General features: G+C 38.1%; 2 protein-coding genes across 3 annotated transcripts in view; one reads left to right on the top strand and one right to left on the bottom strand.

The window, feature by feature from the left end:
* Positions 1 to 24,508, bottom strand: part of LOC145673193 (uncharacterized) — a 222,838-nt gene that overhangs the window by 189,165 nt on the left and 9,165 nt on the right. The gene's annotated exons all lie outside the window — the stretch shown is intronic.
* Positions 11,894 to 24,508, top strand: part of LOC145673195 (sodium channel protein Nach-like) — a 77,856-nt gene continuing 65,241 nt past the window's right edge. For both annotated transcript variants that reach the window (XM_081742663.1, XM_081742662.1), the window contains exon 1: positions 11,894 to 12,085. In XM_081742663.1, the coding sequence (XP_081598789.1) occupies positions 11,913 to 12,085 (173 nt within the window). In that variant the 5' untranslated portion in view covers positions 11,894 to 11,912. The remainder of the gene's footprint in view (positions 12,086 to 24,508) is intronic.

The following is a 24,508-nucleotide window of genomic DNA, read 5'->3' as shown; positions in this document are numbered from 1 at the left end:
AATATTATATACGGTATTTTAACTGAAAAAGATAGTATCCTATTAGTTATACACCTTTCGTCAAACAAAATATTAGAAACAAGCAGGAAAACTAACATATATATGCAAATATTCAGATCATGTCTTGCCCCCCCACTTTTAACGTCCAACCGCCGCCACTGGCAATGATCCTCGTAGTTTCTCAATGAGAAAGAGAACCCTCTTCACTATGTGTTTAATTTTTATCTACAGCGTTTTCTTTACACATTATCAAGATTTCATGCACTCTTGCACTTTTCTTATCTCTACCGAGTTGGCATTGTAAACGCATGCGAGCAAGTTTAGTAAGACCAGTGTAGTGCATACAGTGATGTAACTAACTTTTAAGAGGAGGCAAACGGGGCTTGTGCCCAGAGCGCCGGATCGGGTGGGGCGCAAAACTGAGCAAATATTTATTTTCACTATAAAACAAGGGAAGCAGTTTTAGCAAACTAAAGATCATAAAAAATTACCTCAGAAACTTAACAGGGTAAAAACGATTCATTAACCTTAGGATCATATCCATAGAGCATAAATTAGCTTCAAAGTTATCTCTTGAGGACATTGCAAAAACCTTTGCAGCCAAAAGAGCCCGCATAGTTAAATTTTAGTTCCAGCTTTTTGTGTTTGCATGTAACTTTCATCGATTTAAAAGGTTTGCAAAATGTCTGAGTATAATATTTGAGACAACAGCTTGACTGTTTGTCGTAATTAAATATTCTGTTCTAAAACAACTGACTGTTGATTCATGATTCATTCTATATATATGCATATCCCGATATAATTCCAAAAAGGTTGTGATTTGCAGTTATTATGATAAGATTATAAGAATATGTGAAACATGCCACTCTCAGATTATTTGACAATCAAATACTATTTAGTTTGGTGCTTTATCTTGTACTACAAATTAAATTATGTACTGCGATTTTAAAATTAAGCTTTACTGCTTAAAAAAAAAAAAACGAATATGTGAATTACTGTGTGATGTCCAACATCAGGTGTAGTCGGGAAGCGTTTTGGTTTTGTTGGTCGAGGGGGGGAGGCTACGATGATTTCTTGTCCCGACCGACAATTAGCCGAGTTGCGTCGCTGTGTGCTTATAATATACTTTTAAACTCTCGTGTTGTCTATCGTAATCTATATGTATTCTATGTGTATTTCCTTCCATGTAAGCTATGTAGGCGATCAAGGCTGGTTTACTTATGGCACAAACAAACGAATAAAGTAAAAAAAAAATAAATAAATACAAAATGTCAAAAGTAGTGGTAAAATTTGAAAGTCAGTGAAATATAAGAACACAAGCAAAATATCCATTCTTCGCAGGGACAGAGAGAGATGCGGCCAAAATATCTGACGGTTTTGCAATTGGAATGACCTTTAAAAAAAAGGTATACATTTTGTCACTGAGTTCAGCATATGTTATAAAATTCCTCGTGTTCGTCTGTATGGAATAACGCGTGTTGCGATGTTTTGTTTCACGCTTACACGTTGAAATTTAGCTTTTCCACGATTTTGGACAGCCCTAGCTCTGAAACTATGCACTTTTCTCAAAGCTCCATATGAATTTTTCCCCTTATTTTGTTGTTAGGAATCATCTCTTACTGTTTGTCGATATAGTTCATAACACACTGTGTATAAATACATACATACATACATACATACGTACGTACATAGATATAGATATTGTATATATTATATATCATGACAAATAGTAATAATAATTTCATTACGCAAGAATGCAAGTTTCAAAATGCATGTTCAATTCCACTAATTGGTTAGTTAAATTGGAGTTGTGGGTTTCTTTCAGCACCGAGACTACACAAGACGTAGATCTACAACTTAAAATGTCAGATCCGAACCAAGTGAACTCCCAACGGAAGATTCTATTGGAGTTACATAAACGTCCATTTCCATAAAAGTCACGTTTCGTAAAACTCCATTTTATCATCAGCATAACCTACAGTATATGGGGAATGTTTATATAAAATTTCAAGGTACTACAGCTAATAGTTACGGAAATCTGGAGAACGGGAAAATAATTGAAGTTCTCTTTACCCCTTTAGGAGTAGCAAGGGCACATTTTCGACGTTAATGACACTACATTCAGTTGGACATTTGGGGCATTCAAGTACACTTTTTGATTATTTTGGACATATTTTACCCTTAAGATTTCTATTAGAAAAGCTCTATCTCGTCTCGTTTCGTGCATAACCCTAGTTCTGATTTATAGAGAGTCTTGTAGGGATGACGATACTCCTGTCATCCTTCATGTACAATATTTTCCAGACAGGGTGTGCAATTAGGGTGCATCGAATTTCCACTTTTTTTGAAATCAGCTTACCCTTAGTGATATTTTTTTGCAAAATGGCCTCCATATAACGTATAAAAAATTGCAAGTCGATTGGTCAATATCTTTAGGTGCCACCAACGGCCAAAAGTTTTGAAATTTTGTTAAAAAATAAATGTTATTTTTAAAAATGTAAAATATCTAGTTTTATGAAATATGGTTATCCTATCTGGTTTTGTTTCTGTAAAAGGTTAATATTTTACGTGAAAAAGAAATCAGCTTGATGAGTCAAGTCATTCAGGTGCCACCTGTGGCTTAAAATATGGACAAATGTGTCCCTACTTTTTCATTTTTTTAAAATTAAGTAGCATTGTTTGTGATTCATCTGGATCGTTAATTAGATAAGAAAGATGTTGTTTTACATCTGCAGCTATTTGCTTATTTCCAAACGTTAATGATTGAAATGACCCAGAACTCACCATGAGGAGGTGGCTGTAGTTCGAGTTCCGCCCACCCGTATATACTAATGTTGCATATGGTAGTGCAAGTCATATTGTTACTCTTTTACCTCAAACTGTTTTCTTTTCTTTTTTGTATTGCATTCTGGGATGTTTTTTCTTGTTTGTAGTGTTGATAGGACAAATCTATGTCGTGCTTCTTGCCCACATACCGTTGATTCCGCTTCTGTCCCCACCTTCACCATTCTTTCTACCGCGCGAGTGTGACAGGGTAAGGATGTAATATGTTCATTAGCCATTGGAGACGTCTTTACATTTTCTCTTAGCTTCTGCAGGCTCAAGTGTTTTGTCAGTGGTGACTCTGTCAGCGTCATGTCGACCAATTAATCATATCAACATAGTTTGTCGCTTCTAAGTTGATTTCAGGGATGACGAATTCTCGTACCGGTACGCGATCACCAGATTGGGTCGTTTGTCTTGCTTTTAGGACTCGCCTCCAGCCGAGCTCTCGTACGTTAGCATCTTGGTCAGTCAACATTGATAGAAGTAGGTTTTCAGGATGACCGTACCACGCATTTCTACGGACATTGGATCAATTATTTTCCTGTATTTCGCTTCCATGTGGCGAGAAGTCGTGATGAGTTGCCACAAATGACGAGCTTCTTCTGCACACGATGTATTACGGATCACAGCAAACCGGAGTGGCGCGTAGACCATCATGATGTACTGGACGATGGTTTTAAGTTCATTCGTGGGTTCTTTTGTTCCTACGCACAAACGTAAGACTCTATTTGCTGTAATTACCCATCTGGCTTGATGGATTTTACCAGGGTTCATGTGAGCTAACTCAATGGGCCATTCTCCCGAAGAAACTGCTTGGCAGATATTCAGCACTTATTTTTGATCCGTGTTTAATGAATCTTCAGTTAAGTTGAGATCCCAGTCTACTGGAACGGGCTGAAAAATCTGGAGTGACAACTCTTCACAGATTGGAAGTGCTGATCCTATTGGTCCTTTAAATGTATTTGGTAAAGTAGACTTGCCGTCTATAAATTCAATCAAATGTCGAAATGGGAGTTCATTCGTGTGTATGATGATTAATTGGTGATATGATTAATTGGTCAGCATGAGGCTGACAGAGTCACCACTGACGAAACACTTGAGCCTGCAGAAGCTAAGAGAAAATGTAAAGACGGCTCCAATGGCTAATGAATATATTACATCCTTACCCTGTCACACTCGCGCGGTAGAAAGAATGGTGAAGTTGGGGACAGAAGCGGCATCAACGGTATGTGGGCAAGAAGCACGACATAGATTTGTCCTATTAACACTACAATCAAGAAAAAACATACCAGAATGTAATACAAAAAAGAAAAGAAAACAGTTTGAGGTAAAAGAGTAACAATATGACTTGCACTACCATATGCAACATTAGTATATACGGGTGGGCGGAACTCGAACTACAGCCACCTCCTCATGGTGAGTTCTGGGTCATTTCAATCATTAACGTTTGGAAATAAGCAAATAGCTGCAGATGTAAAACAACATCTTTCTTTTCTAATTAACGATCCAGATGAATCACAAACAATGCTACTTAATTTAAAAAAATGAAAAAGTAGGGACACATTTGTCCATATTTTAAGCCACAGCTGGCACCTGAATGACTTAACTCATCAACCTGAAATTTTTTTCACGTAAAATATTGACCTTTTACAGAAACAAAACCAGATAGGATAACCATATTTCATAAAACTAGATATTTTACATTTTTAAAAATAATATTTATTTTTTTAACAAAATTTTAAAACTTTTGGCCGTTGGTGGCACCTAAAGATATTGACCAATCGACTTGCAATTTTTTATACGTTATATGGAGGCCATTTCGCAAAAAAATATCACTAAGGGTAAGCTGATTTCAAAAAAAGTGGAAATTCGATGCACCCTAGTGTGCATGCGCGTTTCTCTTTTCCGTGTTGTCCAATAGTTTACAGTCGTAGGAAGTGTGTAATCTAAAATAAGAATAATAACAAAAAAGGAACCGTTAAACAACAGTCACAGGATAAATAATGAAATTACAGTATTAGCTGCGGTGGCGCATATCTCCCATGTGAGCACTCGATAAATAGCTCATGGTTGCGAATTGTTTCAGATTATTGCTTGTAAAATATTTGCATGTAAATTCTCATAATTACCACCCTTATCATGTTCTTATGCGTCACAAACTTTATGGTGGTAATTTCCAACATCGAGTAACATTTCGTCAGTTGACACTTCAATACATAGTGGGGAAAAAATTAATTTTCTTTATCGAGTTTGCATTATTAGATAGTGGAAAATGAATACTGGCTGCTCTAAGTTGAACATTAGCATCTTTGAATAATTGGCAACAAATTCATAGATCCTTATTTCATTCAGGTAAATATGACCTGTGAAGATACCGACACACTCTAAAAAAAAAAAAAAAAAAAAAAAAAAAACTTACGACATTGTTTGAAGGTCTAAATATTGAAGAACGACTAAGCATGTGATTCGAACCTGATTATTGTCCAGCACACTATTTGGCAGTACGACGGGAGATGCTAAATCGAGATTACAATAATCGCTGGATCGGTATAAGTGTTCCAGTAAACTGACTAGCCAGATCACAAAACTTCTTTTTGTGGTTTTCTAAAAGGTCAAGTTTATTAACAAGTGGCAGCAATTCACGGAAACATGACGGAGTGAATCGGGAATGTTTACGCCGAACACACTTTTAGGATGTACATGGTAATTGGAAGCACGGATCAATAAATGCAGTAAATCAAAGTTGACGCACTTACTGTACCTTAATGTTGATAGACAAAAGGATTTCCGAAAACAGTGCACCCCTATGTTAAGAGGGCATAAGAGGATTCATTCTGTCACATCAATTTTTGATATACGGTGTAGCATAATTCAGTAAAAACATGAGGGCTCCCTTCAAAGAAATGATGCTTAAATACTATACTTCTCACTGAGTTGAACATCTACCTTGAGTCGAGAAAAACGTATAAGGTGTAACACAGAGTAATACTGTTATTGTAGATAAATCTTGGAATAAAACGTGGCAGTTCTTGGTTGAAGTCACTTTAGTGAATCTATTACATGAGCATTCCTCACGAAGCGATGTAAAAACAAATAGTACGTAGCAATACAGTGTACACCACGTCAAGGAGTTTGGTTAGGTTTTTGGTAAACGAAACTCCTTAACAAGCTAAATGTTACCAAACTTACGCTTAAATATTGTATTTGACCTCAAGTTAAATTTAGAATGTTGTAAGATGATTGAATATTTGATCATAGAAAATATTTAAGAGCATTATGCTACCTCATTAATCTCCAGAGCACTGCGAGAAGTCTATCAAGCAAGGATAATATCAATCATTACTAACATAAGAATGCATGGGAAACTGATTTTGATCTTCCTTATCTTGGGATCTGCTGGATGGATCACGTCCATCAACGAACTTCGTTTTTAAATCTAATTGATGGTGATCCATCAAGTAGTGCTTCAGATTTTCTCTCTCCCGAACGGATACACAGAAAAAGTAAATATATAAAGTAGTTTCGGTAAACCAAGCTCAACAATATTTCAATACGATGTACGTATTTTTCCTGAATAATCCGAATCCGCAATAAAAAGTTAGAATTCCTACTTAAGTATCACAAATGTATTGCCCCAGCTCCAAAATATTCACTAGAGACAATGTGGCTTAGTTTAAAATCATTCACCTTGCGCGATCCCAGACCTTGCGGTTTCTAAGTTTTCTCGGGATTCTCACGTCTCCTTTCACATTCTCATTCCACCTATTACAAAGGTTAATTCACTTATATTGAGTCGAAATTAAATGTGCTATTTACCTAGGAAATGTTGTGTTTCCACTACAGGTTGTGTTCGATTTGCAGGCCACCTCTATTGACTATTGCCCAATATTGGAGTTTTAATTACAGGATATTGCATTACAGCTGAACTTTAAGTCTTGCAACCCATTCCTCTTTACAGGCTTTCCACAGGCCACTGATGGTGCGGACTCGACGACGGTACAGACTCCGTTTGAGGAGTCGGAAATCACAATAGGTAGAGGTCTGCGCGGATATAAAATATGGCATCCGCATCCGTACCGCATCCGCAGCATCTCTATCCGCACCCGCATCCGCAGATAATGAGGTAGCAAATATATACAACTACATATTCTATAATAGTCATGATTTCGAAAATGTTTGTAAAATGTAATATAAACCGTGCAGATACAAATTAGAAATTAATGAACGATCTATGTACTTACCAAGATCTTCAAATGCAGGTATCGGACCAAAATAATGCCACGTAGGTGATATCCCCTCTATCGAGTAATTTTGGACCACGTCACTAAGTTTTTAAACATCATTACTCATAAAAAAGGAACATTTGTTCAAAACACAAAGGTGAAATAGAAATAATCGTTATTAAGAATTAAAAATTAATCACAGCACCGCAAACAAATTCACACACAATCACACATCACAATTCACATTAAAAACACTTCATATTTATGGTAGAGGTTTTAACGCAAAAGAAGAAAAAAATCAAACGAAACATAATGTTCTAGTTATTATTTGCCACAGAGACAACACACTTTTTTTTATACATGTTGCAAATTTTGGAGTTAAGGTAAGTTGCTGTTAGAAATTATATCATCGACTGAACTTGGATTCAGACTAGTGCGTCGATCCTGCAAAGTATGACCTGCAGTTGAAAAACTTCTTTCGGATGGAGCACTTGTAGCGGGCACAGAGTGGACAAACAATGCCACTTTGCTCAGAAAGGGATACTCTTCTTTTTGTTGAAACCACCAGGCAATGAGGTCAAAATCCTCCTCGAAGTGAAACTTCCCATGTACATAGCTGGTAACTTCATCTTTCCGGCTTGATGGACTTCCTGTGGCTTCATCATCAGAAGAATCTTCAAATTCATGAAAGGTGCCAACACTGACCTTTTGCTTCTTTATTGGTGGAGATAGTCGTTCTTCTCGGATAGGGCTTTTCATCCTCTTCGCTACCACCTCTCTAGCATTGTTTTTAACTTCTTTTCGCTCATCCTCTGAGAGAAACTTCATACTTTTGTATTTAGGATGAAGAAAAACTGCCAATTTATGGATCATTGTTATGTCCCACTTTTCACTAATAAGTGCAAGCGCCTTTTTCTTCAAGTTCTGAAGAAACAAACAGTCTTGTGTTGTTTGTGTTCTCAACATACTTTGAAGCTTCTCTTTCCATAATACAGCAAGAAATAACGTAGGCCTTTTTGAAGCTTCAAGCTCATCGGAAGCTGCTTTAAAGGGTGATAAGAAAAGTATCAATTTTCTTAACAAATCCCTGTTTAAATCATCCAATAAGTCTTCTTTGTTTGCTTCCTTCAGAATGGATAAGATGTTCTCCCACTGTGTTTCGATGCTTTCAAACATAATTAATTTACTATTCCAGCGAGTGTCAATATCGCCCTTCAGGGTTTTATCGAGACGATTTTGCAGTCCGGATCTTTTAAAGAATGTCGTAAAACCACGGCAAGAACCAATCAAATACGAAATATCATCCACTTCTGTGTTTGAATTTGTTGTAGTGTTCTCTACAATTGTGTTTAAAATGTGAGCAGAACACGATATCCTTGTGTATTGCCGCAAAGCAGAAACGATATTTGGACCTCTGTCAGTCACAAACACTACTTGGTCAATAAATTCGATGATATTAAAACTTCTAAATACGCGAACAATCTCAATTCTTATATTATCACCAGTCTTTTTCATCTCACAGTCCAATCGCCTAGTACACAAGACGCGTTCTTGCAGTGCTCCTTAAAGCCTGGATCCGAAAAGTGACCCCTAAATAGTTTATTTTTCTATACCGATCACTTCACAAGTCAACAGTCACTGCACCACCAATATCATCAAGCATCTCCTTCACCTCACTAGATACCGTATCTCGAAGAGACGCAGCTTCTTCTGTCAACGCCCTAGAAATCGTGGTTGGATGTGGAAGTAGATCTTTCGCGTTTATTGGTCCATATTTCGCACCCGTTTCAAGCAAGAATTGCGAAAATTCTACAAAACCGCTCCCAGAACCAACAGAGAAAGGAACAATATCTTTTGAAACAAAGGTCACAAGTCTTTTTGTTGCTTTGCTTTAAGTTCGGTGGAACTGGAACACACTTGTTCTGTGGTTTCACATTCAAAAAACTAATCATCGACGCCTGCTTTAGATCACATTTGTGTTTTGCTATATTTGATGTACCTGACTGATGTCCCTTGTAAGTGTAAACTTTCTTGCATTGGAAACATGCCACAACATCTTTGACTTTAGTATCACCATCGTACACATGACCAAAACTTTTCCATATTATTGATTTCAGTTTATTTTCTTGCACAATAGTATATACTCCCTGCTTTAATTTGGAAGTAATTGTAGCGGCTGAGGTAGCCTCCATCCCAAACTGACACTAGCACCAGCAATTACACTAAATAAAAAAAAGTGACGAAACTAACAACGCAGTACAATCTGCATGCTTTCACGACCACGCTTTTACTGAAACTAGAAGTAAAAATAACTTCGAATACAAATAGGAGGTCTATGCCTTTAATTTCGGGAAGAGGCAATAGAGGAAGTTTAGAATTTACTGTTTTTTTTTTTTTTTTCAGCCTCCACTTATTGTTGGACACACTTAGGGTCGGAGAAACAACGCATTGGTTGTTCTTTCTTTCGTTACCAGAGGCCCAGAATATACATACACACACGAAGAGAAGGAGAGAGACAGAAATTGCTGTTATAAAACTCCCAATCCGTCGGGATCTTCATTGAGGTCATTGGTACCTCTCCGAAAAGATAAATCTGCGAGATTGCAAATGTGCATTCGGTATCTGCTGTACTTCAAAGAAAACAGTAAAGAAGAACAGTCAAGTAACAGTAAAGAGAGAGAGAGAGAGAGATGAGCGTATTTTTCTAGATTTTAGCTGCTGAAGAATGATGTGATTTGTTTACTATTTCGGTGACCTACGCGCTTCTCCAGTTTGCCACCAGTTTCCAGTTTACGGAAGGGGATGTGGTGTGTTAAATTATGGTTTTGGTTCCTGACCTCTCAGGCTGGGGAAACTTTATTTGAACACATTTCTTCATCTTCAAGGCCAATGGTCTGAAAATTTTCAGCTTTATCAGAGGGTCATGGCGGCAATTATTTTTCATTTTTACAGTAAATAGCGATACTCGAGGAGTAGCGAAGGGGCCTGTCGTATCGTTCTTTTTAGGTCAGAGATGTCATTCACCTACAAAACGGCTGCTAAAAATATTGAAAAGAGCAATAAAAGGACAACTCTCATGTCATTTCTTGTCCTTTTGCTGTCACTGAGTCACAAGCTTCAAACATACTTATTTTGATTTTAGCTATTTTTCAACCTGTTTTAAAACGTGTAATTCAAAACAAACGTTTCTTAGTGCTCTTTCCACCATCATCAAAAATTTTATAGTGATTTTTTTAGGTAGAGAAAAGATGTAGGATACCATATCCGCAACTTTATCCGCTATCCGCACAGAAAAGAATTATATATCCGCAGATATTCATTTTGCTGCGGATATCCGCATCCGCGCAGACCTCTAACAATAGGCCATGGAACTGGTATCTGTACTCTTGACAAGTCAGAGAAGGAAATTGCCAAAATTTCAATTTCCCGTTCCACACAGCGATACAATTCCAGCGACATGTTCGCTGTGTGGCTGGATGTCTTGTCTTGGTCAAGTTCAACCTGGTTCATGTCTTATCCGTACAATGCTGGGATTTCGTGCTGGTACAATTCAGTCAGGACATGAGTCTGGTAGTGTGCAGCATTCAGTTTGACGGTTTGTTCCACCTTTTGGAGATGCAGTCTGCCCCTGTACGAGAAACCGACAAACATAATGAACTCTTTTGGAAACGGTACTAGCTGTTCGTGTCAGTGTGGTGGGTCCAGGACTCAGTGCAGCACATTTTTGTATAAAACGATTCACAGTGGTACAACCTACATGAAAATTACGCACGTGACACATTTCTAGATGCGCGACGCTGTAAACTTAGCGCCGGAAATGGCCACAATGAGCCCCTTCAGTTTCGGCGGCATCAGATTACACTCAATCACGTTGCTTTGCTACGTGACTAACGAGATACTATAGCTTGCCTCGTGGCTTGCGCATGCGGGATACAGTTGCATATTTACTTTGGTTCAAACTAAATTAATCAATCTCTGAATTTATTTCACGATCATCCATTTTCATTAACCATTAGTTTCCTTTAGAATATGAAATTTTTCAGTTTTACGTCCCAGGGTTACGCTGTGTCGGCTAAAGGAGACAGTTGTGATGAGAATGAATAGATGGAAGAATCAAGAAAGTGGGAGGAAACGGGAAAGCGCCGAGAAAACTCACGCACGCGGTGTTTGTCTACTACCAAGTGTACTTGGCATGAGCTGAGATCGAACCAGGGGCTCCATGCATCAGAGGTGAATATTTTACCACCTCCTGGTCTCCTACGAAAAACCACAGACTACATTTCATTTCTTTCTTTCTTTTTTTTTTTTTTTTTTTTTTTTTTTGGGAAATACTAATTTTTGATTTTGAGCTTTTTTTAAGTTTCTTGCTTTTTTCTCCAGATATTTTGCAGTTCCATTCTCACCCTGCATACATTTATTCCCTTATTTTGTAATACATAATTGATTAGTAAAGTTTGAACATTTCTCACAAAACCTTAACCTTTTAAAAACTTTACCCATCTTCCGATCAAGTAAAATATTTTTAAAGATTTAATCTCTAGTATAAATTATTTCTGTGTAATTTCAAGATTTCTTTCTGTTACAAAAGTTTACTTTAGAAAACTATGTCTTTTCTTTCTTTCAAACTGATTGACGTAAAACTCCACCTCAGAAATAAATTTTGTATTTGGTTACCAAAATATGTCCTTACTAGTGATCGATTTTTTACATTAAATAATCATATTACGTTTTGTACGTCTCTGATTCTTTATGTATATATATATTGTTAAACTAACTGTTACCATAGTATTGAATATATGCTGATGACATATAAAACTTGAAACTTCTTATGATATTGTCTGGAAGGTCAGAACGTTAACGAATATGTCTTCAATATTGAAATGGAAGAAGCCTAAGGTACCTGTGAAGAATGGTAAATCCAGATCACACAAGTCTTTTGGGGAAACATTTTGTGAAATTGCTAAGGAATACTGCAATTTGTCTACGATTCATGGTTTACGATTCATCTTTTACGAAAAAAGATCCATCTTTGAAAGGTATGTGTCAGTGTTAGTAGCATACAGAAAAATACAGTAGGAAACAGGCTCTTCGCTTACCTCACCCCACTTTTTTGGATTTTAGTAAATAACATAAAGACAAAGAATATTACAAAATGTAGAAAGTAAACCGGGTGGTATCTATAGTACGCTATTAAATAAAGTAATAACCGTTTCCTTATCTTTCTTTATGAACTACAAATTTGGTTGCGGGGTATACAGCATCATTCAGAATTGTTGAGCATCCATATTTATATACTATGCGAAAAGTCTTCAAAATATTTCTTAATTCATATAATAGCGCTTTGTAGATACTGTCTGGCTCACTTTGTACACTTTTGGATTTTTTCATTGTTACTTATTCACTAAAATTCAAGAAAGGTGTGTGGGGGGAGGGGGAGATTCAAAAGTTGAGCTTGTTCATTAGGAAATATTCCAACGTAAGTTATTATCTTTAAATCTTATTTGTAGTATGATGTCTATGGACAGCGCTTTAAAATTAGATCGTGCAGCGTTGCCTACTTGGAAAGAACGTCGCTAAATCTAGGGGATTTGACTTGCAGAACTCATTTTCCTGATTGGCAACTTTTTGGTGATTTTTAAGTACAATTTAGCAACTTACGAATCTACCGACTTCTATCCAGCGAACTACTTCTCCTTCGGTATAATTAATATTATTATTTCGAAGCAATTTTGATACGTTTATTTTGTTTCTTATGCATTTTAATCGACGACGACGAGTTAAGCAAGTACGGTATACAGTGTGACCGCTTATCCACATCTCGTTTTTTTGCCTGTTATCTCTTGCTCTGTAACAGAGAATCATTCCTACACTTCAATGTGGGTCCCATAAGTTCGCACAGCTTCCGTTGGGATCCAAAAGTTATACAGCGTTAATTATACCAAGCCGATTAGCTATAGAAGTGTGTGTGTTAAAAAGTGGGTGTTAGATATTTCATTCCTGTATGTTTCAATTTTGTGCTTTCCAAAAATCATATAAGTACTTTATTGCATTAAATGTGGCAAAAGTATTAGGTTCCTTTTTTTTTTTTTTTTTTTTTTTTTTTTTTTTTTTTTGTGACCTCACATACAAATTGAGTTATTTTATCTATCGTTTAGCGACTTTCTGTATCAGCGTTTTGAAAACACTGGATCGGTTCGGGTAAGGCATTGATAATAAATATGACAAACAAGTGCCAAAGTGGAGTGGAAACTGAATTAGAAAATTTAAACACTAGAACGAACTCGTTGGTACCACTTGCCTCGAAAGATTTCTAATCAAGAAGCAAACTTTTGATCGCGATGGAGATAACAACTCGGGTACCATCAAAAAAGGATCTACTCCTAATTTATAATGCAAGAGAAATACCGTAGAACTCTCATGTAACTAAATAATTCAATTCAATTAAAATCCTTTTTTTTTTAAGTCCAGCCCTGTACTAATTCTATATGGCGCGTTCAGTGCATAAGGAAATCAAGTCTACTTTTGGTCATTTTTGGTATATTTCATCTTTAATGTCTGAATCGGAAACTCTCATCAGAGCTTAAAGGATTTTTGATTAGCTATTGTAAATAGCTCTAGTAATGTAAAGGTTGGTTTGATTAACGTCCCTTGATTATGCCTGCTAGGCTAAAGGAGACGTGGACCTATTGATTATAATGGAATCCGAACCACTTTGGTCGTTCAACTACTACCCCCACCGGGAATCGAACCCGGGACCACGCGAACCGAAGTCTAATAATGTAAAGCATGATTTTGACTTTTTCTTTGATTGACAACACACTTTTACTAAATGCCCGCCTACTACACTATGACAGACTTGTTTGATTTTTTATTAATAAAATTAGTGTAAACCTATACGTTTCTATAGGGTAGTTGTTCTATTTAATGCTGGAGGAGTTTACTGGTACTATCTGTCTCAAAATTAGTTAGTTATCAAATGCTTCGTAATTTTTAGATTCTAAAATTTCTCAACACGCTTTGTGGGATTACGTGACACACCAGTGTGTCGCGATACCCCGGTGGGAACTACTGATGTAAGAACTTGAGCATACCGTACAAATGATGATGTGTTTACTTTCCATTGCACTTAAGCGTACCGTATAAATTTTATCCCTTTTTCTCACAACTGAACTTATTGCTCTGCAAGTAAACCTTACGTTTGGGTGAATCGAGTTGCTGACGGAGACACATATGAGAAAGTAGTACTAAATGTGGTCAGTATTTCAGTGAAGTTATAGGTGCGAAGCTCCAGGGGTTTAGGAGATATAGCTACCAGAACATTACATGGAAGTACAGAATAGTCTTCATACAGTTGGAGGTAAAAGCTCTATAAGACCTCTTGTAACGACAAAAGATGAATAACAAATATATGGGTACATATTAGGACTAGGGGGAAGTCATATAGTAAGGGTATACCTGACGGCGGCCATCTTGAAATCCGCCATTTTGAATTAAGGCTAAGTTTTTAAAATAGGAATAGGGTCATGTGATACATGATTTAAGACTCGAATTTAATCAGAAGAACAATGGTGACGTTAATTTTGATTTACGCGCAATGGTAAAAAATTACAGGGAAATTAAATAGTGTTGCAGCATATGTATTAGTCCTTTACCCCACCTTGTAAATTTTGTGTTAATGATAATAATTAAATAAAAAGCAGGTGGATAAATATTAGGTCTATGGTAAGAGTTGCCTTGATGGCGGCCATGTTCAAATCCGCCATTTTGAATCAGACAAAAGTTTTAAACAAAACGCATAACAGTGACATCTTATTAATAGCAAATTTGCCATAAATCCAACGGTATAACCATTTTTGCTTTATCATTACTCAGCACAAAATTAAATGGGAATAGAGTAATGCAATAGATGACTTCGGGCTAGAAGTTAATCAAAAATAGAATGTTGGCGTTACAATGTTAGTTGTTTGATGCTGTACTTGCACGCCATTTCGTTGTTTTTCTTGTATCCTGTTCACATCTATTTCTCGTTCGCTATTTAAAACTTTGTCTGATTCAAAATGGCGGATTTGAACATGGCCGCCATCAAGGCAACTCTTACCATAGACCTAATATTTATCCACCTGCTTTTTGTTTAATTATTATCATTAACAAAAAATTTACAAGGTGGGGTAAAGGACTAATACATATGCTGCAACAATATTTAATTTCCCTATAACTTTTTACCAATTGCCCGTAAATCAAAATTAACGTCACCATTGTTCTTCTGATTAAATTTGCGCCTTAAATCATGTATCACATGACCCTATTCCTATTTTAAAAACTTAACCTTAATTCAAAATGGCGGATTTCAAGATGGCCGCCGTCAGATATACCCTTACTATATGACTTCTCCCTAGTCCTAATATGTATCCATATATTTGCTATTCACCTTTTGTCGCTACAAGAGGTCTTATAGAGCTTTTACCTCCAACTGTATGAAGACTATTCTGTACTTCCATGTGATGTTCTGGTAGCTGTATCTCCTAAACCCCTGGAGCTTCGCACCTATAACTTCACTGAAATACTGACCACATTTAGTACTACTTTCTCATATGTGTCTCCGTCAGCAACTCGATTAACCCAAAAGTAAGGTTTACTTGTGAGCACCCCATATTAAAAGCTGAATGTTTGTATGCAGTGGCGTATTTATGGAGGGGTATCACCCGGCTCGATCTCCCCCCCACTGAGTACAAAGTTTTTTTTTTTAATGTACTTGCAGCGATAAGAGAAAAACTCACGAAGTTGTCACCTAACTTCTCTTGTCGAAATGCAGAATAAGAGGCAGCACATTTGCAACAGAATGGCCTATACCTCTTCACCCCCCACCACACACAAATCAACAAACACTTTTTAACAAGCGAATATGTTACTGCAGCGGAACGCTTTAAAGCCCTCCTCCAATTACTCTCTCTGTTCTTGGCACTCTTTTCCTGCGCATGTTTGTTAATATATATATATATATATATATATATATATATATATATATATATATATATATATAAATGAAATCTTTGAGTTTTACGTCCCACGATTATGCCAGTAAGGCTAAAGGAGACGGTGATGATGAGTAATGAATGAAATGGTGGAATGAAGAAAGTGGGAGGAAACGGGAGAACTCCGAGAAAACCCACGCACACGGTGTTTGTCCACCACAAAGTTCACTTGGCTGGGGCTGGGATCGAACCCGGGACCCCAAGCACCAGAGGTGAACGCTCTACCACTGAGCCACCGCGGCCCCCATATATGTATGTGTGTGTGTGTGTGTGTGTGTGTGTATATAATAGCCATACTTGGATATTTGAATTCATGTTCAACACAAAATAGGCCCATGTTGTATTCAGTTTTGCCCCAAAATTTTCAGTCCCCCCACTCCATTGAAAATTTCTGGATACGCATGTGTTTGTATGTTCGTCTCCTATACAAAACTACACCTATGGGTTGATATTGGGACGCTCAATTGATTGCAGAAAACAGTTCATTACCGTTTTTAGTAACTCTATAGTGATCAACGTTGAAACTGAAAGTAGTTGATTTCTGTCACTATTGGCTTGAGTAGAAGGTTAAGAAAGAAAATAGTACCTATTCTTAGAACGTTAAATCGATTACAGAAAATCCGTTTCTCTCTATAACTTATCGGTTTTATTCAATCCAAATCAATAATGAAACCGGAAATCATATTGGATATAGCATTTGGCTTTAGTAGAGAGTTAAAGATAGAGATGAAATATATCCTTAAGACGGTTAATCGATTGGATATCACTCCTTCCTATCTATTACCGTTTTTGCTCTATAGTGATGAACGTTAAAATCGGAAATGGTTGATTTCTACCACTTGCTTTGAATATCACTTCCATCAACAAACTCGATTCCTAACTTTTGAACTTCTACTGTACATCCTGACCAAAATTGGTGGTGATCCATCGAGTAGTTCTTGATTTTTTTTTCTCTGTCTCTCCCGACAGATAGGGTAAATTTATCAAGGATTTCTGGTAAAGCCATCTCCTTTAAAAATGACGGAAAAGTGCATAAATGCGTATATGACGAGGGTGATTCAGGAAGCAATGCCTCCAAGGTAATACCCTCAGTTGTGTTTGACAGATAGAATCGATACAGGTATCAGTGGAAAGTTTGCAATGCCAGCTCCGCGCCATTCCGGGGTTTTCATTCCGTCTTCGAAGAAATGTGGTAGCTGCTGACGACACCACTGCCCAACTCTACTTCCACCTCCGCGTCACATCTGTAGCGTTGGCCCTTAAGGTAATCCTTAAGTTTGGGGAAGAGCCAAAAGTCGCAAAGCGCAAGATCCGAACTATAAGCCGATGAGGCACAATGTCCGTGAATCTCACGCGCTGCAGTGTTTCCTGAGCTCTTCCTCGACTCTTTCATGTCATGCGTCGGTTACCGTGGTGCCCAACGAGCTCACATCTTCTTGTAACGTACAAGGCCCTTAATGATATGGTTCCCTGAACCAATGGAAATAGCAAGCGTTGCTGCGATCTCGTGTTACTTGATCCTGCGTTTACCCCGAATCAACTCGACCCCCTGATGTTGATGATCCTTATCAGACGACGCTGCGGGCCATCCACTTCGGTGCTGATCATGGAGATTTGATGCACCTAGATTTTGGTCTTTCATAGTCCTTGCTCACCTCCGCACAGCCGGGAGCACAACCTTCCGCAGTCAGAAATTCAATTATAATCTGCTGTTTCAACCCGACGTCACTACTGGATGCCATGGGTTGCTCCATTACTCTGGAATGAGAAGAGATAGGACAAGTGACAAGTGACATTCTGTAGCTTAAACATCAGTGCATTAATGATAAACAGTTCAGAATGTTTGCAGTACTATTGGCCAAGTAGTTGGATTGGAGGCATTGCTTTTTAAATGCTCCTCGTACATGTAAAAACAGAAACAAGTCAGAAGCAGTGTCAACGCCAGGTTTAACTTCTTATGAGGAGCGGAAATATATTTTAAGCAGCAGCATTTTTATGTTTTTATTTTTTATTTATTTATTTATTTATTGTATACCGAAAATAATAGTTTTATATTACTTGGCCTACACTACGATACAACATGACTGGAGAGCAGTCGTGGGGTAATGATGTCACCAGGGGCACCCGCCCCTTGTCCCTTCTGGCTGCGTCACTGGTCACAAATATGTACAGAGATGATCTATAAAAACTACAAGTACACATACATAAAAGTACTTAATATTATAAGTAATGTAACAAGGAAAATTGGTATGGACAAATTAGTGCTTGTTCTGTATTATTCAAGAAACCGTCCACCTATTTCCGTCTCGAAAAAGCCAGGTGTTCGCAATTGTAAACATGGAAAAATAATTCCAATTAAAATTAGGATTTCTATTACCGAAAGGAGATAAGAGATTTATTACTTTCAACTCCGCCAATGAAAAAGAAAGATTTCTTTCAAAAAGAGATGAGTAAGCATTAAAAAAAGCAAGACTACCATATTTTTTAAATTGCATGTAAAAGTGATTCCAATATTATTGTTTGCTGCAAATCAAGGCATAAATGCTCATGTCCAGTTCTTGTGAGTATGAAAGATGCTTCTTTTTCCTGCATTTGAAGGATAGAAAACTTTGCTCTCAGTTATTACGGGAGCTAATGAATTCCAAGCACTCACTGCATGATGATGAAGAATGATTACCCTTGTTGTGTTAATTTGTATCTCGTGAGAGACTCTCTCTGGAGCATCTAAACAGAGAGAGGGAGAGAGAAACATCTCAATGACGAGAGCTTTTTGTTATCATAAGTTTTATTTTGAGAGACTGCATGTATAGTACGTATAGAGACGTCTGCATGTGCATAAGATAAAGAGAATTATTAACGCAGCACATTTGTAATAAATGCTTACACTCCATCATCAGATAGTTCCCTCTCTGGTCTAGAGGCTAGCTGGCAGCGAAGCCAACATGAAAAGTCCCGTTTTATCCGAGACAGTTCCTTTTCTTTCAATCTTTGTCCCGTTTTCTTCTTAATCTCAGACGGGATGCCAAATGTACATTTTAAAGCAAAACTGAACAAATTGTCCCGTAATTGTTATTCAAAATATAAATGATTAGATCTTATTTTACATCACCTCGTTAAACTGTCTGTGAACAGATCTATTTTTGTACCAATTGTCTAAAGATACTCAGAAAACTTTCCTAATCAGTAAGATTAATTTTTATCAATCTTATACCAATTTCTACAAACTGTTGAGTAAGAACTTTTAAAGAAGATTTATTTATCCCAAATGTACTACTGAAAATTACATTATCTTGGTCAAAAATGCAACCCTATTCCAACCGATGACAATCACGTCTTAGTTTATGGCAGTGATGTGCCGTAAACTATAATTTTACGTCTACGCGATTGTCTACTGTAATCTATACGTAATCTATATTACACCTTTTCCCGCGTAGACTATGTAGACAACCACTATCAAATGTAAGGAACAATTTCGTTGCTCGTTTGTTCATATTTCCTCATTCAGTTGTTTTGCTTCGGTGCAGCGAAAGATTAGGGAAACGACTAACATAAAAAGTAGAGGGAATTATCTAATCTATATGCTTAGTCTGCTCTGCACATACCACTTCCTTAGATTTTCCACTTCAAGCACTGCTTTTATAATGAAATTTACAAAACTAATTCTCACCTGTGGGCTTTCAGTCTTGAATCTGCTGTATTTGCCAATTTTTTCTTGTATATTTTACAAAATGCGTAATATTTTTCATTTTCCTTCATCAAGACGAAATTAAGTATTCAAAAGTTACTATTCGCTGATCTAGGCATTTTATTTTGTACGCAATTTCGCAAGGTAAAGCTCCTTTATTGTCCACGATGGCATATTAAATTAGTGTTGTTGACATATTCTACATAGTCTACGTTGTTTACATTGTCTACGCATAGTTGACACGTAAACGTAAACTATAGTTTTTTACGCGTAGACGCACATCTCTGGTTTGTGGAAGTGTGGTGAAATTTGATATTTTGCAATCGACAGTTTTGTTGGTGTATGTGTAGCGCCCGTAAGTTGTCAAGCCAAATAGTTAAATATTTTACTTTACTTCTTTTTCGAATTGATTTCTTTCATTTTATTTTTCTTTTCTTAAATACTAGGATGTAATATACATTACTTGACGACTGATTCTTCAAAATCACAAATGATTAAGTCACTTTTCAAAACCATTTACGCACTACTATGCCAGTGATGGAAGGTGTCATCGGTCAGTAGATCACAACTTCTGTTTCGGTAATCCGGTTCTGGGTCTCTCTTCTTACTAGGGAAGTACATGAAGTGGTACGCGGGGATCTGCATCGTTGGAAAGGTCACGCCGAGTATACCTCACATGTGAAATATCTCGCTTGAATGGGGCCTGTAGGGGGCGTGGCGATCATTTGAAAATCAGAACAAGGTACTCTCCGAAACGGGACCCGGACAAATCCGCCAAATGACAAATCCGCCAATTACCAAATCTGCCAATTACCAAATGCGCCAAACGCGAAAATGACCAAATGCGCCAATTGTGAAAATGGACAAATCAGCCAATGGACAAATCTGCCAATTACCAAATCTGCCTTGGCGCATTTGGTCATTTTCGCGTTTGGCGCATTTGGTAATTGGCAGATTTGGTAATTGGCAGATTTGTCCATTTTCACAATTGGCGCATTTGGTCATTTTCGCGTTGGCACATTTGGTAATTGGCAGATTTGTCAATTGGCAGATTTGTCCATTGGCGGATTTGTCCATTGGCAGATTTGTCCATTTTCACGATTGGCGCATTTGGTCATTGGCAGATTTGTCCTAGGCCCTCCGAAACACCAGAGAACATGGACAAAATAGGAAGCTATGATGTAATTGTTTTGAGACGCGGTATATATAGGTTTGAAAGGTAGCTGAAAACGAATCTAACATCAAATGTTTACAAATCAAAATGGCGGATCCAACATGGCGGACACAAATTACAAAAAAAAAATAGACAAGGTATGGATCTAAAATTGGGTATATAGATCAATGATCTTATAAAATAGAGGACCTGCCCTTACAACAAAATCTTGAAGCCGCACGTCACAGTTTCGCCACCCCTACTCTGCCCACTCCGCCCAATAAGATCGCAATGTTTTGAGCCAACAATCATGGCGGAAACGAAAGTAGCCAATCAGACGATGGCAGATACGAGAGTAGCCAATCAGACGTGCCGATGCTAGGTTGTTTTTTGGCTTCATCGATTTAATAGGATGAAGATACATAAGGGCAGATCCTCTATTTATAACATCCTTGATATAGATATATTCGACGTAGCTATGAATAAATCGGATACCAAAAAATATAAAATTCAAAATGGCGGATTCAATATGGCAGACAAAATGCAAAACACTGCTATGGAACTGAAAGCAAGTAGATAAAGATTTTCGTGGTCGCGGGGTACGAATCCAATGCTAAAAGTGCAAAATGCAATATGACGCATCCCATATGGCGAACCAAATGTGCAAAACTACAGAATGGTCGTATATGTATCGAGCGAACCTGGGCTCCGTCTCGATTTAGAAAAGCACATCACGGTCTCGAATTAGAGACAAGACCGAGACAAGATCGAAACTACTCTCGATGTCAGAGAGTGGTTATTTGTCATACATATTTCTCTCAAGTGTACACGGGGGGGGGGGGGCGGTGGCTCAGTGGTAGAGCGTTCACCTCTGGTGCTTGGGGTCCCGCGTTCGATCCCAGCCCCCCAAGTGAACTTTGTGGTGGACAAACACCGTGCTCGTGGGTTTTCTCGGGGTTCTCCCGTTTCCTCCCACTTTCTTCATTCCACCATTTCACTCATCTCTCACCATCACCGTCTCCTTTAGCCTAACCGGCATAACCGTGGGACGTAAAACTCAAAGATTTCATTTCACAAGTGTACACGGCATAATGTGAAACCGGAAAGGCAATTAATTTGAAACCGGAAAGGCAGTTATGGAAGCATAACGATATTTTAAACATGCACTTTTCACTGTCACTGTTCGGACCTTCAGATGGTATCTGCCAATAGTCGCAACGTACCCTACAGGCGCTATTCTTGTGAGATATTACAGATGTAAAGTATAGCCGATGTGAGCTTTTCAACTATATATAACACATGCCGATCCCCGCGTATATCTTCGGAGGCGGGGGAGGGAGTTGGTAGTAAAATAATTATTGTCTATGATTGCAATCTATTCGTATCATAAAACTTTCATATGCGCTACAAAATTTGCCCTGCATTCTGTGCCTCGATTTCGGCATGATTGTACAGCAAAACATGCTGCCTGTTTATTGTAAAATGCTCCTATTTGCCCCCTTTGTTAGGTATTTTTCTACTACATGTCTAAGAATAACGTATGTCCGTTCTGTACATTTTTTTTTTTCATTTTTCGTCCTCCACATTGGATCTGTCATATTCCATTTTGCACTTTTTACATTCAATTCGTACTCAGACCACGAAAACATCTACCCAATTTCAGCTCCATAGCAGTGCTTTGCATTTTGTTCGCCATATTGGATCCGCCATTTTGAATTTTACAGTTTTCGGTATCCAATTCATACACAGCGACGTCAAGTGTCTCTATACACCCAATTTTAGATCCATACCTTGCATTTTTGTAATTTGTGTCCGCCATATTGGATCCGCCATTTTGATTTATAACATTTGATGTTAGATTCGTATTCGGCTACCTTTCAAACCTATATATACCGCGTCTCAAAACAATTACATCATAGCTTCCTATTTTGTCTATGTTTTCTGGTGTTTGGGAGCGTGCCTTTTTCTGATTTTCAAATGGTTGCCACGTTCCCTACAGTCCCCATTCAAGTGAGATATTTCATATGTGAGGTATACTCGGCGTGGCCTTTCCAACGATATATAACACATGCAGATCCCCGCGTACCACTTCATGTACTTCCCTAGTTAGACTTGGTTTGATCTAGTGACCCAGACAGACCCGGCAGGATGGCTCAGTGGCAGAGCGCTTACCTCTGGTGCGTGGGACCCATAGGTCGATTTCCGCCCAAGCAAGTTTGTGCTAAACAATATCGTGTCCGTGAGTTTTCTTGGGATACTCCCATTTCCTCCCACTTTCTCATTCCACCAATTCTTCCATCATCATTTACTTGTTTTAATCATCGTCTCCCTTAGCCTAAATGGCATAATCGTTGGACGTTAAACTAAAATATTTCATTTCATTTTCATGTCTTAGTTCCCGTCTCTAGAGAGCTGCGTTAGAATGGATTATTAGGTAGCCTTATATATGAGAAATACCGTTTATGATGCCAATTTCGACAAAAATTCCCTTTATCCATTTCAATAATAATAATAAGAAGAAGAAGAATGTAAAAGAAACATGTTGGCAATAGCCGAATCAAGGTAGGTAAACAGGGAAGACTCAGAAGGAAACAGACACGTGCAGAGCCATGGCTGCGTCGGAACAAGAGGAAAGGCGAAAAAAATTTGAATTGTTCCTTGAACTGCACCCTGATGTTCCAGTTGCGGAAGTGGTGAAGAAGTTCGTAGGGCTTGGATATGCCAGGTCGTGGGTTTATAAAACAATAGGAAGGGTCAAGAGTGGACAAGGATCAAAAAGGAATACAGGAAGTGGACGCCCACGGATTACTTTGGATAAAAACCAAAGGCGGTCTTTTGCACGCAGAATGTCATCAAGGCCTGGTGTATTGTACAGTTGGATGGGACGGAAGTATGGTCATCACCATGCAACGATGAAAAAAGTAGTGCAGAGCATGGGGTACATACAAAGGAAGCAGCGAAATGCCCCCAAAGTCAACGAGGCCAAGCAAAGAGACAACGACAAAGGCTCGCCACTCTTTTCAAAGGAACCAGAGAACGTCCATTTGCACTTGATGTCATCGTCGATGATGAGAGTTATTATCCGTTCAAATGCAACAGGCCGTTGAGGTACTTCACGAAGAAGGGAAAGGGTACAAATCCGGACATCAAATATAACAGGAAGGCAAAATTTGGCCCAAAACTCATGGCATGGCTCGCTGCTGGACTCAAAGGAGCTTCGGAGCCATTTTTCATAACCTTTGGGGGTGCCATCAACGCGAATACATACATAACGGAGTGTGTCGAGGCCCGACTGGTACCATACATACAGGAACATTACAAAAATAAGAGGGATGCGTGTTTTGACCTGATTTGGCATCAGCTCATTATGCGAGGGCAACTGTCGCAAAACTTGACGAGTTGGGAATTCGGTACGTTCGCAAAGACAACTCCCCAAAGGTCCCGCAACTGCGCCCTATTTAGGATTTCTGGCCAACTCACAAGGCTTTGGTCTACGCCAATGGATGGAAAGCAAACTCCAACGAAACCCTGATCAAGAGGTGGAAGAAAACCTTCTCCGAACTTCCTTCCCAGTATTGGCAAAACTCTT

Source organism: Thermobia domestica, chromosome 16 (genome assembly GCF_964235325.1).
Source record: "Thermobia domestica chromosome 16, izTheDome1.hap1.1, whole genome shotgun sequence".
NCBI classification, from domain to species: domain Eukaryota; kingdom Metazoa; phylum Arthropoda; class Insecta; order Zygentoma; family Lepismatidae; genus Thermobia; species Thermobia domestica.
This window is presented reverse-complemented; position numbering and strand designations above follow the sequence as displayed.